At 39.1% G+C, this 14,956-nt stretch overlaps 1 protein-coding gene across 4 annotated transcripts in view; it reads left to right on the top strand.

The window, feature by feature from the left end:
• Window positions 1-14,956, top strand: part of LOC138189821 (putative transcription factor SOX-15) — a 68,512-nt gene that overhangs the window by 47,774 nt on the left and 5,782 nt on the right. For all 4 annotated transcript variants that reach the window (XM_069132002.1, XM_069131999.1, XM_069131998.1 and 1 more), the window contains exon 5: window positions 13,800-14,022. In XM_069132002.1, the coding sequence (XP_068988103.1) occupies window positions 13,800-14,022 (223 nt within the window). The remainder of the gene's footprint in view (window positions 1-13,799; window positions 14,023-14,956) is intronic.

The raw sequence follows: 14,956 nt of genomic DNA, 5'->3' as shown, positions 1-14,956 counted from the left end.
ATATAAAATGTTAACAGAAGCCTGGAAAGTTCGAGTTATTTTAAATGCAAGACTTGTTATGACTTTTAGGAGTTTTAAGGTTCGAATCACGCTCGAAGTTCGACTAGGTGTAGATTTGGTGTAAGCTTTTTTCTTCCTTTTCCTGGATAAAGTTTGATATTTCGTGTTCGTTATTTCGAATAACATTGACGCGAATATGGTAATATATTTTATCTTATTATGATCTCTCTGATTAATGCGAGTTTTAAATTGTTAGCGGATTTTTGCTCTACTATGGAGAAAGGAAGTATTCGTTAAACAGCCAACTTGTGACAAATTGATATGAAGTTTTTGCGACTTACTGTTATCCTACGTTTAGTTTAAACACAATAAGTGCATTACTGTATTTTTTAGAAGAGTACCATGTTTTACCGCCTTTTTGCGTTCGGTCAAGGAACAAAATGTTCAGAACTACTCAAAGACGCAAGGAAATTTTACACTTTCTTGTAGTCATTTACCTTTACCTATAGTTCAGCAGACTTACTCTCATGAAGGAGTAGCGGTTCGTTTAGAACTTTCAATTAAGATTATTCCGTTACGCGTAACAGTTGAAATTGTGTATTATTTTATTTGTCGCAGTTCTTCCATTATTCTTCTTTCCGAAATTAATTTAATTTTCTTAGCATAGAATGAAAATTTTCCTTCACAGTTCAGTTTACCACTCCTTTCTATTGCCTGTGGTAATAACATAACACTACATTTAAAACAACAGCAATCTCATTCTAACATGATTTATGATAATAATTTTATTTCTTCGTAATAAATATTATCATGTGCCTGTACATTATATTCTTCCAGCCAATAAAATACTATTTTTTACATGTTCTCATTAAATACAGGTTTAGTTTCCAATCGTAATCAAGTTTTTTTGCCACGATGCGATCATCAACGATCGTAACGATCCTTCTATTGGACGTTCTCATCGCGAATCTTCCTCTTACATCAATATCACATTAACGTTCGCCGATAGGAAATTACCGCGCAAAATTCAAACGAAAATCAAGCTGAAATGCGAACCTAGTAAAACGTCATATCGCTCGAAGAAATGTCTTGGATCACAAACGCGGAGTCTAACTATAAATCGCGCAAACGAGCGTTGTTCATTGCCGCATCGTTTCGTAAAAAGTATTGTCCGCTTTCGTTAACATTCTTCCCGACGATCAAGTAAAACGTTTCCGGACGTTCGTTACTACGAACCAGTAATATCGCTTTTTTCAACCGAACCACCCGTAGTGAACGGCATTGTATTACGTGACAGAATTTTATTGGCTAGTTTCAAATAGGTTTTCCCTGTGAGTTTCTTGTAGCATACGATATATGAAATACGCGCAGATCGATAAGGTACGTCGATACGATCTGTGTTTAAAAATGAACATTTCGACGATGCTTCAACCCTCCAGCCGCGGGCGACTTTTCATATTTCTTTGTGGAAAATTGCGGACGATTTTCATATTTTTCAGTAAAAAATCGCGAACGAGACTTATCATAAGTACATAGATGCGAGAATTTTGAAGGTGCAAGATATCGCGAAGTATACGTAGCATGCAGTAATACGTAAGATATTCAAAGTATACTACTTTCTGTAATATTTGATAGGGAAAGTTTTCTTCTGCTTTCTACTGGGATTCCACCTTCTTAGTTATATTTTCAAAAATATGAATTTGTATAAAAATTTGAATTCATAAGGGGACTCTTAATGCAATATCGTTGTCCACCAAAATTAGCAGAATAAGTAACTATACTTGTTATTAGAGTAGCTAGTTTTCCCGTAACACAAGAATTAATCAGTAATTGATACTTGTACATGTACATTTTGCCTACTGAGCCGCGATACAGTTAAATATGCTACACGTTAACATTTAATTTTTGCAAAATATTATATCGTATTAACGCACTTCTTCTCCAACGAAATTATCAATAACGATAAGTTATTCACATTGTTGAAAACTTTTTAGTCTATGAAAATTATCTTATTTTATTTTTTCCTAGAAAATTGAGTAACGTGGGTCATAGATGACCACCGTAGTAGTCGCGTATTAACCGGTTTAGTTTTTATTAACTTCACTAGTTTGTAAACTGAGAAAACTCTCAGTTCCAAGTTTATTGAGTTTAATACCATTGTGAGGAGTTAGGATTTAAAAGAACTGGATATTTGTTGTTTCGTAAGTAGAATTTTCATCGTTCTATCGTGAATCTGCGTTCTTTATATCAATGACACACATGTAGATCGATTAATTACATTTTATTGAAAAATGGAGGAAAAACAGTTAAGGAGTAGGACGACGATATTATACAGGGTGTTCCGGCAACTGTGGTACAACCGACAACAGGATGATCCTATATGAAGAAACAAATCAAATTATAGAATAAAATTTTTTCATGTGACGTTTCGTTTTCTAGAAAATCGAGTTTGGAAATTTGTAAAGTATACTTAAACTCAACTACCGATAACTTAATTACAGATTAAATATAACGAGCAAACAATCAGAAATTATTCTACATTCGAAAATAAATTAACAATGAAGAATGAAATTTTTACGTTTCGAGCGTTATTTTCAATAAAATTGAGACTTTGAACATGTCTAGCTGAGAACTGGTTTTATACAGGCGCATAATAAATTTTCGAATTTACTTAGCTCAAAAACCAAAGTGTTTTATGAGAAAATTGTACTTCATATTTTTTACTTATTTGCAGATATGTAATAATCTTCTGTCGATTGTTTACTCTCGTCGAGCCCGGAATTTGCCAAGCTCGAGTACACTTGACAAATTTTTAAACTCGATTTTCTCGAAAACGAAACGTTCTATGGAAACATTTTATTGTATATTTCCGACAGATTTTTCCATGTATTATAGAATCATCCACGTATTGTCGATTGTACCGCAGTTGCCGGAACACCCCGTACATCAAAGACGAAATTTATCGTGCAACAACCTAATGTTTTTGTAGACTGTAGACTATCGGCGATAGTCCATAAGGATATGTTAAGGGAAATTGACAAACGCGTGTGTCATCTTCCACTCGCGATTCATCGCGATGGAAACGTTTCGTTCTCGTGTTCGTTCACGAGCATTCTATCGTGGTGTCCTCGACGAAGAACGTTTTCGTGGTGGAACACTCGCCTGTTAACGCTCGCTTGGGACGAGCGGACGCGCTGGGATACATGCATAACGCAGCACGACAATTGCCGTTTCGTAGCGTGATATTTCTCGCTTCGAGACACCCAAGGTAACGCGGCCCGCGACGATGAATGATTTTCCAGGAAGAGATTCAACGCTGCGCCCACGACGAGCCGCAATCAGGAATGCCGCGAAACTTGTATTTATCGTTTGGAGTTTTCATCGACCAGTGGGAAGCCAAGATTAATTTTCATCGATCGAACAACGAGTTAATGCGTGAGAGAAACGTAGTGCTAATGGCTTGAGGATTTGGTGACAATTATGATTGAGATACGAGATCATTAAGAACCAAGCAGTGAATCGATACATAAAAGTCATGAGAAACTTTGAAACAAGTATCTGTGTAGTAATGTTGAAAGTTATTTTTGATAGAATGTAACCTAATGACAAAGCTAAGGATAAAAAGATCGGAATTCTTTGTCATTTTATTTGATTGATGCGTAAGAAATTTGAATTTAACGATCCAATGCTGGCTTAAGGTTTGGTCTATTATCAATCACGTTGAAGAAAAGATTTGCTATAAATCACGTGCATTGAATAGAAAGAAGGATTAAACATGGAGACCTCATTATTGACCATTATGAATAATCAAAATATTCGTATAATTCTATTACATGATGTTAGATTTGCCAAAGTTGCTACGAAAGCTAAGGAAATTTATTGTTTAGGAAGCTTAAATACCTATAATTTGTACAATAACTTTTTGATATATAAATTACTTTAAAAGAGACTGCAACAGTTCCATTCTAAAAAATTTGCTAAGTCTGGAACAATGAAACTGGTTAATCATCTGATATTGAAATATTTGATATTAGAATTATTTCGATTAAATGCATGGTGTTTGGAAAAGATTATATACTGTTAAAATTTTATTTGGAAAAATATTTCATATCGACCAACCTCATGTTACTCTATCAGAGATGGTCCTCGAGATAAAAGGATTAAATACTCCATTAAACGGTTAAAATTGCAATTTTACCGTAGTTAAAAATAGTTTCTTAAAAGATCAATAATTGTAGTAGCTAATGAAGATACATGAAGAAGTATATTACACGCAACGACGACTAAACGTCTGTCCAAGGAATTCTTTATTTCGATAGACAGCTCTGTTACGACGTGATCCAACCAATCCACCAATGTCTTCGAGAACTTCTGTTCGTCTATCGCATAAGCATACTGTACGCGCTGAGCACGTGGACAAAGCGAAGGGAGCTCAGTGTGGGCCCCCTTGCGACAATCTCTGGCTCCTTGCTTTCGCCCGACGGAAAAGTAATCTGTCTCCGGCGATCAGCCAGACCTCTGCCGATCTTAATGGATTATCTGATGTTCGTCCCCGTTCGGTAGACGTAATCGAGTTCCTGCTAGCTCATGAATGACTGCCACCGAGAGACGCTTGGATTCCTTCAACTTTGGGGTTGCACCGCGACTAAACGGGGAAACGACCAGAGAAGAGGCTGATCGGCGATAATTGAGGGTCTCCGGCCGGATTGAGCGGTATTAAGCGTATGTTCGAACCTGTTTCAGCCATTTCTTCTTTTGAATAGAATTGTTTTTAATTCCTTAACTTTGAACTTTAAAGTTCACGCGTTTCTGCGTTTGAAACTCTGGTCTAACTATCGCCGATAGTATCTTAAATACAGAGTTACAAAATTTAAAGATACACACTTTAGATACTTGTTGAGCTGTAATTATCGGCTAGTGAATTTTGGTTTTTAATATTATGGTTATGAAATGGAACTGCAAGAATTTGTTTAATGATATACTTCCGTCGCTTCTTCTTCTACTCCGGTTCTACGATTTTGTGAAGTCTGAAGATATTGAAGTATTTCTAACATTATGATATACTATCTTTTTTTAACTTTAGTGTCATGAGCTTCTTTAAAGTATATATTATTCTGATATATTTCTTGCGCATTGCTAAAGCAATACTTTTGTCTCTTAGCAGTGTTGCGCTTAGGTTAATTTTTATTATTAATAATATTCCACTACTTGGCCTTTAATAGATTAATACAATAGGAAACAAAGGTGCAAGCTTAAAAACGAATCTAGAGACTAAATATCTCGTTGCAACTTTAACGTTCAATTCTAAAGTACTTTTAAAAGTCTTTCTTTCTTGCAAGGTATTAAAGACCACCGGCAAATTCCGCGAGGGCTCCCAACCGGAAGTGACGTTACTACATGTATACTATATACTCTTCTTTCGTTCTTTCCATCTTTACCGAGACTCTGTTCATCGCTGATGCCTTTTGGTCGTCTGACTGGCGAATAAAAAATACAAAATCATCCCCTGCCATTATACTCCTAGTCAAAGATTCTTGCGCCTGCCAATGGTAGGGGAGCGCGGAGAAAGAGAATACCCGTTTCCCAGACAGCCAAGCACCGTGTCGTGCCGGCTGATGTCTTTGTCCGAAAAGTAACTGTCAAAGTTGAAAGAGCAAAGTGTCGTCGTCGTGGTTGCTGCACGCGAGACGTGCATGTGCATCGTAACGACCTCGTGCTAGCAACCCCTCCCAAAGGCTCGTGTGGGTGTGCCAAGTACCTGCACGCAACGACACGCTCGCGCGTAACCGCGTGTGCATGTGCGTTATTGGCATTGCCTATGAGCTAGACGAGGAACCGCGATATCATCTGAGACCAGACGAAAAGAGACGGGACGAGCGAAGAAACGGACGAAGAGAAAGGTGAAATAAAGTGATAGACAGAGAGGGAGAGGGAAAATTACAGTGGGAGAAGAGAGAAAATAAAGAAGGTAGCGAGTGTGCGTTCCGTGCGTATGTGTGTGCACGTGCGTGTGACCGAGCGCACAACGAAGGCTAAACACCGACACGACAGGACACGAGGCACAACACACGACGCCAACGGAGATGAGATACATCACGGGACGGGAGACGTATTATTAATGGTGACAGTGGGCGACCCAGGTTGGGCGGGGTGCACGATGCGGTCCCACCGATGTGGGCCTCGCTTTCGACCTCTTCTTCTTCGTCTTCTTCGTCTTCGTCTTTGCTTTCATCTCCGTCTTCATCTTCGTTCCTCGTCTGATTCTCCGAGCCCTCTCTCTATAACGCTGTTTCCTGACTGCTGCTGCCTATATTAACTATTACACACCGGTCGCGGACAAGCCGTATCGAGAAGTTAAATGAACGCATTTTCTGCTTCGTAACGTCGATCAACTGTGATTCCATCAAACCAATTCGACGCGGTCCGTTTCGGCGTTTAGCTATAATTCATTCGTAGATCGAATCGGTTTAGCGGTTTCCAGTCGTATCGGCCGGACTTAACGGAATACTCGGTTAGCAGAGTGTAGCAGAGGGGTTTTATAGGAAGATGTATTAACAAGCTAGGGTACCGATTTAATTTCGATTGCGTTAATTTCATTTCAATTGCCCGTGTGGGTTAGGTTGCACTGCCACGAATACGAGATGTTTCTACTTTTGATTCCTTTATTCCTGTAAAATGGCCAGTTGATATTTAAAATTGAGTCACGAGTAAATTTTGTTGCAAGTATACAAGTAGCTAAGATAATGAATAAGTTTATGGATGTAGATCAGACACACGCAGGAGTTTTCTTTCATGAACTTTTTATGATTATTCCTATATTAGCTTCTGAAATATCGTCGCTCGCTAAGAGACTTAAAACATTCTATCTAATGCAAGTACATTAATTTGATCTCCAAATATAAATGGAATTTGGTCACAGCTCTTGGACAACTGGTGCAACACGGTTTAACAATAATCTATTACGAGTATGACATATGACTGTGATACAACGATATTACGAAGAAAGGCGTTCCAGAACTCTTGCGAATGAACTAGGTATAAACATTAGTGTACGACAAGCTGTTAAACATAGGCGAGCTGTGTTTCTTTCCAACATCGCCTTCAAATCGAAAAGTATACTCGATAATGTTCGCTAACAATTTTCTCTGACAAACACCGCTCGTAGAAAACTACTTGGTTGTAGAATCGCCTAATGAAATTTGAATTACAAGACACTCATTTCTCAAACATATTTCTATCGTTGGTATTTTCTTAGAACCTTCAGATTCAATATGTCATTTTAACTACTTAAGGTACGCCAAACTACCCTTGTAACGACATACTTCTCATCTCACGTAACTTTCACCGTACCTATCGAACACGAGCGCCATTATAGAGGCTACGTATTCTCATTAGATTTTCTTGCACGACAAAAACCCGTCCTTATTCGGTATCTCATCGATCGACGTCAATTTTGCCAGCCGCGTAGCGCATCAGTCGCTCAGCGGCTAGAGGTCCCGATAAATTTAATTGCGCGGCCGCTCGCGAACCGATACATCATGTATATTTATTACCGGCGTCGCGTGCGTGTAATTTAGCAATCGTTCGATCGTGGTCGTATATAAACGGTGTGAAACTCATCGAGAGGAGAGCACGCTTCACGCCGCCGGCTGAAGGACCGTCGCGCGATCATGTCATGACTCGATGCTCGAGGGTTGAGCAAATTGTTTCTTAAACGAGGCGTTTCTTCAACAGGTTGTCAGGGGGCGCTAGAAGCGATTCAGTGCACCGCACGAAGAGATTTATCGCGCGCTGTACGCGCAATTAAAGCCACGTATAAGAGTGCGATTGGAAGGCACGAACGAGTGCGAGTGGCAGCTAATTCCACACGGTATTCTAAATGCCGAGCGAGAAGTTTCTCGCTCGATTCTGGAAATGTCACGTTCCAGCGATGCTGCATCCGCGAGCAGAGCGAAATTCCCTGAGTGCCGGTGTTAGTCTTGCTGCTGGCGTGCGTGCATAGAAACGCGGCTTAATCGACCCTGTCGCCACGCCGGCTGCATTCGCCGTGTGCGTAAATCACCGCGGAATCGTTAATTAACCGGGCAGAACGAACGAGCTTTCTGGAAAATGTTAGCAGCCAACGAAGTTAAATATATTCGTGTGCGCATATACGCGCGTATGTGCACACACGGTGTGTTTCGTTGACAGATGCAAAAAGACATTTCGGCACGAGCGATCTGCAGGCGCAAGGGGAGCCAACGTCGAATCGAGAGACGTAATTTGTCGCGATCTCCGTTGGCGTTAATTTATCACGCTTCGAGGAATTCACGAGTCGGCCGGTCGTGTATACGCGCGGTCAGATTAGGCGGCGTGGATAAGGCAGCCTATTAGCATCGGTTCAAATGAGATTTCCGAAGTATGCTCGCCGCTGATCGACTTATTGTGACCCGCATGCGCTTTGCATACATTTGCGTGCGTCGCGCGGTCGCGCGTGTGCGCCTGTCGTCCGTTGCGATAACGGAGTTCTTAATGCTTTTGCTGTGCACAGCGATCGAGGTTTCTTTGTAACGCGAAATGAATTTCAGAATTATTCTGTCAGGATCTCTTAACATAAAATTTTACTTTCCAATCGGATGTAGGATCTTTATGAAACAGATTAAGAGCTTGCAACGTTGTTCGGTTTAAAATTACCTTTAATATTTGTATTATAAAAGCTACACCATGAAAAGTTATCTTATCGAAAAAGTTACAATTTATTTAGCGACACATCAATTGTCGGATATCAGTGTTTCGATAGTTGGGAGGAATAATAATATGTTGAATCGCAAAAAAGTAAAAAATTAGAAAAATAGAAATTTTCTAAGAAACCAAAAATATCTTCAACACGCAAGAAAGAAGCAAAAGTGTCACATACACGTGTCGTGTTCTTCTCCTGCAATCCGCAAGTAATTTCAACCTCTATCAAAGCCAAACTCTGTCTCTTCGTCGTACTGGAAGTCGCACACAGACGTTGGTACGGATTACGATCAGAAGACGACGAAACAACGGCACGATAGCTGATCCAACAAGGACTGAAGTGTTTCCGATGCGAGTGCGGTCCGCTTTTGACCGAAACGCTGAAATTAATGAAGTCGTCTGACTAGGGCCGAGAGCAGAGTAAATTAGAGGTACACGGCAACCATTAGAATACTTAACGAGGACGTCATGGTGGGAAGCAGTGCGCGGGTGTGATGATGAATCACTGCCGGCTAGCTCACCGCGGAGCGCGCCCAGGAATATTAAATTAAGTTTACTTATTGTCGGCCAAAAAGTCCCAGGCGCCGATCCCTCTTCTTCTTCTTCCACAGTTCCTCCTCGTCCGCTTCTGAACCTTTCAGCTTCGCCCTGACTTCACTGTTTCTGCGAAACACGCGGAAGCAAATGGACGAGTGCAACCGCGAAGAAGGTGGAAAGTTTGGGAGACGAAGAGTCGAAGAGAAGAAAGAAGTTGCGGTTTCTTCTTTTCTTTGGCTATCGTTCTTTTTTCAACCGTCTTATTTTCCTCGTCGTCGGCGACATTCGTCGCTCCGTGATGACGCGGATATAACGAATGCAGAGGCAGAAGCAAGCACAGTCATAAAAGTTACGTCGAAGTATCTTATTATTCTTTCTATTTTCGTTCCATCGTTGACGATTTGCAAAAACTTGTTTTCATATTTAAGTAAAGGATAATGGTAAATATACTTCCACCGCGTTTATGCTTATTAAATATAGTAAATATAGTAAATATGCTTATACAGTGTCTTATAACCACCTTAAAATTGTCGATTCAATTGAACTATTAAATAGAGTATTCATCGAAGATTGATTGTAATCATTTAGGTGTGATTTTTTGGAAGACAAATGCGAATTTCATTGGATAGGGTCAGTGATTGGAACCTCCGACGCTATTTCAAGTAGAAAATACGGAACGAAAGAGCACAGATCGACATTTAATTTTATGTAAACCACAGTGCAGGCGATATACCTACTTCTTGATACAATCTAAGCGAAGGATCTGAAGCGCTCTAACGGACATTTCATATATTACAACCTGATTGTAACGTTAAAACTTATAGAGACTTGCAGCATTACTTATTAGATTGTTAATCTGTTACAGAATCATAAAACATCACGTTTCTTCTTGTTTTTCAAATACTAAAATAATATCAATATCGAAAGACACGTATTACGTAACTGTACAATACTGAATAATGTAATAATAATTGATTTAGAACAGAGATGTTCTTTTAACTAACTTTATTAATGCAATCCTTAGCCGCCGAACAATCACTTCCTTATAACAATCTCGAAGAACTTAGTAACAAATTCACGACGTATATCTTGCTCGGCTAAGTAATTCTCTCAATCACGGGTAATTTATCACTAGAAATCAGATTCTCAAAGAAATCTCGACTTCATTCCCCGTACGAGCCACGTATACGAAGACAAGCGACAAAGGAGATTCCATTGAATCTTGACGAGCACGTCGCAGGAGTTTACTTCCACGCGTCAACCCTGGCCGCTGTCCTTTCGAAAAGTACTTGTATCGCAAAAAAGGGCAGCCGCTCGAAGAGAAAAGAAGCAGAGGACGAAGAAGAAGACGAAGAAGAAGGGGACAAAGAAGGAGAGCCAAGTAAGAAGAAACTCGGGGCGACAAAAATGGACTTTACAGGGAGACTTAGAGAACCCTGCGACCATCTCATTTTTTTTCTTCCCTATATATACTTCTTTTTCCACGTGTCCCTTTTTTCTTTCTTTTCCACTTCTCTCTCTCTCTCTCTTTCTCTGTCTTTCTTTCTCTTTCTTCCAAGCTGTTTTCGTTTTCTCCTCTTTATCCACTGCCTCCCTCTTCGAGGCTGAGTCGTTCGGGTTAGCGTCTCCTCCGGAGTTGAAATATACAAAATGAAATATGAAATAATGGTTCGTGCCTTGTGGCTGGCTGAAGGCACGGGCGCACCCATATCTACGCCCCCATGCGCCTATGTACCTATACGGCCCCGTATACGCCGATCCCGTGTACATATGTACGCGCACACCATATACATCCGCCTCGCTCAAGTTTTTCGTTCTTGTCGTGAACATCTTACGTTCGTATTAACCCTTATCCCTGCTTAATGATATTCCGGCCTACCATGCCGGACGGGCATATTGAACGCAACTAAGGCAGATTCCAGCCCGTCGTCGTCGTCCGGCCGGCCAAGCCCTCCTGTAATTCGTATCTACGCTCGTCCGACCATTTTTCCGCTTCCACCACCAACGACCACGGGGACGACGACGACGACGACGACGACCTAGCCACGTAGCGGGCAATTAGGGGCAAGCCTCGTAGCATGAATTAAGAGTATCGCCGTCCAATCGGCGAACGAACCACAGCCAGTCTTATCGATCCTCGAAATAACGCCGCGATATCTTCCTCCTTGGTAGCTTTACAGGCACCGGTGATTCTAATAGTACGTATGTAGGAATGGTGAATGCGGATCTTACGTATGGAAGAATTTCTAGGTTCCCAGTGAAAGATTGGATTGGATGGCGTATGACCGGCTATGTATGAAGTTGATTTCCATGTGTGAAACGCGTGGATTGTTTTGCATTTGATTGTTTAATTAATACACTTCGCACTTTTACGCATTTGGAGGAAGTTGGAAGATAGAAAAATGCGCGAAATACATAGTCAGGCAGAAAATTAATTATATTTAGAAAAATATGAATTTGCATAAATATACACGATGTGTTAATAAGTTGCGGTTGTTTTTTTTTTTTTTACTGAGTGTGCTTCTGACGATGTTCAACGCGTTAACTGCCACGCAAATTTTATATATTTCGCCTTGAGAGTTATGATAGATCAAAGTATAGATACTATAAGTTAGCATATATAATTTTTGCAAAATATTGTATTTGCACACTTTCTCTTTGACAATGTTATGTAAGATAGAAGAATGTTAGACATTGTCGAAAATTTCCTAATCGACAAGGTTTATTTCTTTTTAAATGTTCTAAAAAATTGAGTAACACGATAGTCAACGTGTCAAGTAGATTGCATAAAGGTTGGTGTACTGGAATTTGAAGATTGTTGAAACACGTGAGATTTAATAGGGACGGTATCCGTTGTTTAAAAGATTATTCATGTTTATAAAAATTAGATAGAATGTGAAAGTTCAGGCATTCCGAGAGATAGTCTGAACGCGTTGACGAAACTAAAACGTTGATGTCGATTTGCTGTATGTTACGGAACAAATATAGTATTATCGGTCATTGTGTATTCAAGGATATTATGCATCATTTAAAAACGCAAATATGCAATATATGTACGTTGCGTCTTGTCGTTTCCTGTTTATTATAGCTAAACGTATCGATAATAGAGTAGGTTTTGTCAAAAGTGATAACAGAGTATTGCAGTATAGCGAATTGCACTTTGTAGTAAACATTTGTAGAAATTTTCAAATATTGCTGTTCATTTTTTATTAGTAATTAGCAAACTACAATACGTTTATATTATGTGGGTATTTTTTAAAAATATTAATTGTCATGTTCGCATGTTAATCGGTAGGAAATGTATTCATGCACGGTGGGTGTTAAATCCATCGAGCAGTGTTCTACGTACAAAGAAAGTAACAGCTGGCCGCGAATTTATGGCGTCTTTTATGATTACAAATTCACGCAAGGTTTATGCCCCTGCACTTATCTTTGTACATGGCGGCTTTGATTGAAACGTTCGAGTCGAGTTTCTCATTTTAGCAATAAATCTATATTTCTAAGGTTTCTTCCTCGTAAAATGTTTTACGATCGAAATTGAAGCATTTTCTTGGTCAACTTTGAATGCTTTTACAAGTTGACGTGCAAAATAGCAGCTTGTCTTGTATTAATGGTAACATGATAAATGCAGCCACACGAATACTAAATATCAAGTTGTCTCAAAAGTTTCTTTCGTTTTATAAGGAAATAATAGATGCACCACATTCCTTCGTTTTATATTATTTTATTGAATTACGTATGATCCATTTTGTAGTAATAGAACAAAACGAAAGAAGGTTTTGGGACAACCTAATATACTGCGTATTAAATAATAATTCTTAAGTACTTGTGTGCAACTTGCTATTATTAGCATACTTAAGAGACAATTACGCAGAAAATACTTCAAGTTACATATTCCTATTATACCCAATACACCAAAGCATCCAAAGGATTATTTTACATTACGATTACCAATCTACAGTGTGTTTCCAAACGCGTACTATACACAGATGACAATAATTGAAGGAATGAATAATCCTAGATAACTCCGATCTGATCGTAAAAAAGGTCAGAATACATTTCACATTCGTGCAGCTGCACGTCTTTAATAATTGAAAAAAGGAATAAATTGAAACTCCAAATTTGCCAACTTATTGGTTCTAGTAGCTATTAAATGATTATTTGATAAACACAATACTAATTACCTAACTCTGCTACATAAACAGACATCCGATAATTATTGAAATAAACCACATACATAATTAAACCACTACAACCACGAAGAAAAAGATCGAGCATCCTACAGCTCAAAAGTTCAGTCCCCGAAGGTATCTAGAGAAAAGAAGCAATAATCTCCACACCCTTCCCCTTCCCTTTTATCGTATACATCCGCGTGTAACATTATTCATACAATTTTTATTGCCTTTCACGCCGCCCCCTGAATTCAGGAACACCGGTGGTAAGCATCGTTCCAATATATACCTACAGCTAACGTTGCAATGTCGTATCGAAAAATCGTGGCACCGTTGCGGCACCAGCTAACGGATGGTCCCCATGTATTTCAGGGAAGAAATGGCGAGGGTTGACCCCGCAGGACAGAAGGCCGTACGTGGAGGAAGCCGAGAGACTGAGGGTCATACACATGCAGGAACATCCGAACTACAAGTACAGGCCACGGCGTAGGAAACACGCGAAACGGGCCCCAGGGGCACCGTCCTCTCCTCCGTCCGCGACCAACACCACGGTCAATAGGTCCAACCCCTCTGGTACCACGATTCATCATTCCATGTAAGTCGATATCTCCTCTTGATTCGCCGCGATTTTTCAACATCATCCCCGTTCCGTCATCGAATTAATCGAGCGTGCTAGGTGCGCGATCGAGACGTTGGAATTAATTTTCATCGATATCGAGTTTGATAGGTGCAAGGGTTATCGGGTTGGGTAATGCTGTTGATGATAGTTGGTTGAAGGTTGAATAGAGGTGTTACTATCTGTGCGCATTTACGGTGGCTATAATATAAAATATATGCTTATTCGTAAATGGATTTAGTTTTTATTAGACTTTATATGCAGATTTTATTTTCGTTACGTCAAATTATTGTAATCGTGTGAAAGTACTGCTGCTAAGTGATGAAGTATAATATATTATTCTGCACTTGGGCCTAATTAATTGGTATAAAAATAGTAGGATAAATATAATGCTGTACAAATACCTGTTATAGTATTGTAATTATGATTGGTATTTGATACATTTTTATATTTATTTTATATGTTTTTGTTATTTTATGTAAAGATGAGAATAACCTGAAATCTGTTTACAACAAATATTTGGCACGTTGTTTTACAATGGTAGTCGAATGGTTGGAAGATTTAGCGAAAAGTAGTCATATAGATGGATAAAAATTAAGTAGAATAAGGCCTGATGGAATTCAGTAATTTCAGAGTACAAAAACGTTATTAATACCAAGATGTTTCTTAAAACTATTATTAAAATATAAAATATACTTGTTCAAAAATATAGTTATAAATACTAACTATATTTTACATTGTACTTCGTCAATGAAAATACAATGTACTCTATCTGTAGAAACTTAAACTATGTAACAGATCTTTCGTCAATGAAGTTAAAATATTTCTGCACTAATTATTCTCACTTTGAGTTAAAAAAGCACGTTTCAGCGAAACAAAAATATTCTTTCAAACGATATGCATCGAGTTTCAT

The sequence above is a fragment of the Bombus flavifrons genome, chromosome 2 (assembly GCF_040668555.2).
Source record: "Bombus flavifrons isolate JBK064 chromosome 2, iyBomFlav1_principal, whole genome shotgun sequence".
Taxonomy (NCBI): domain Eukaryota; kingdom Metazoa; phylum Arthropoda; class Insecta; order Hymenoptera; family Apidae; genus Bombus; species Bombus flavifrons.
The sequence above is the reverse complement of the archived record's forward strand: the minus strand, read 5'-3'. Positions and strand labels throughout refer to the sequence as shown.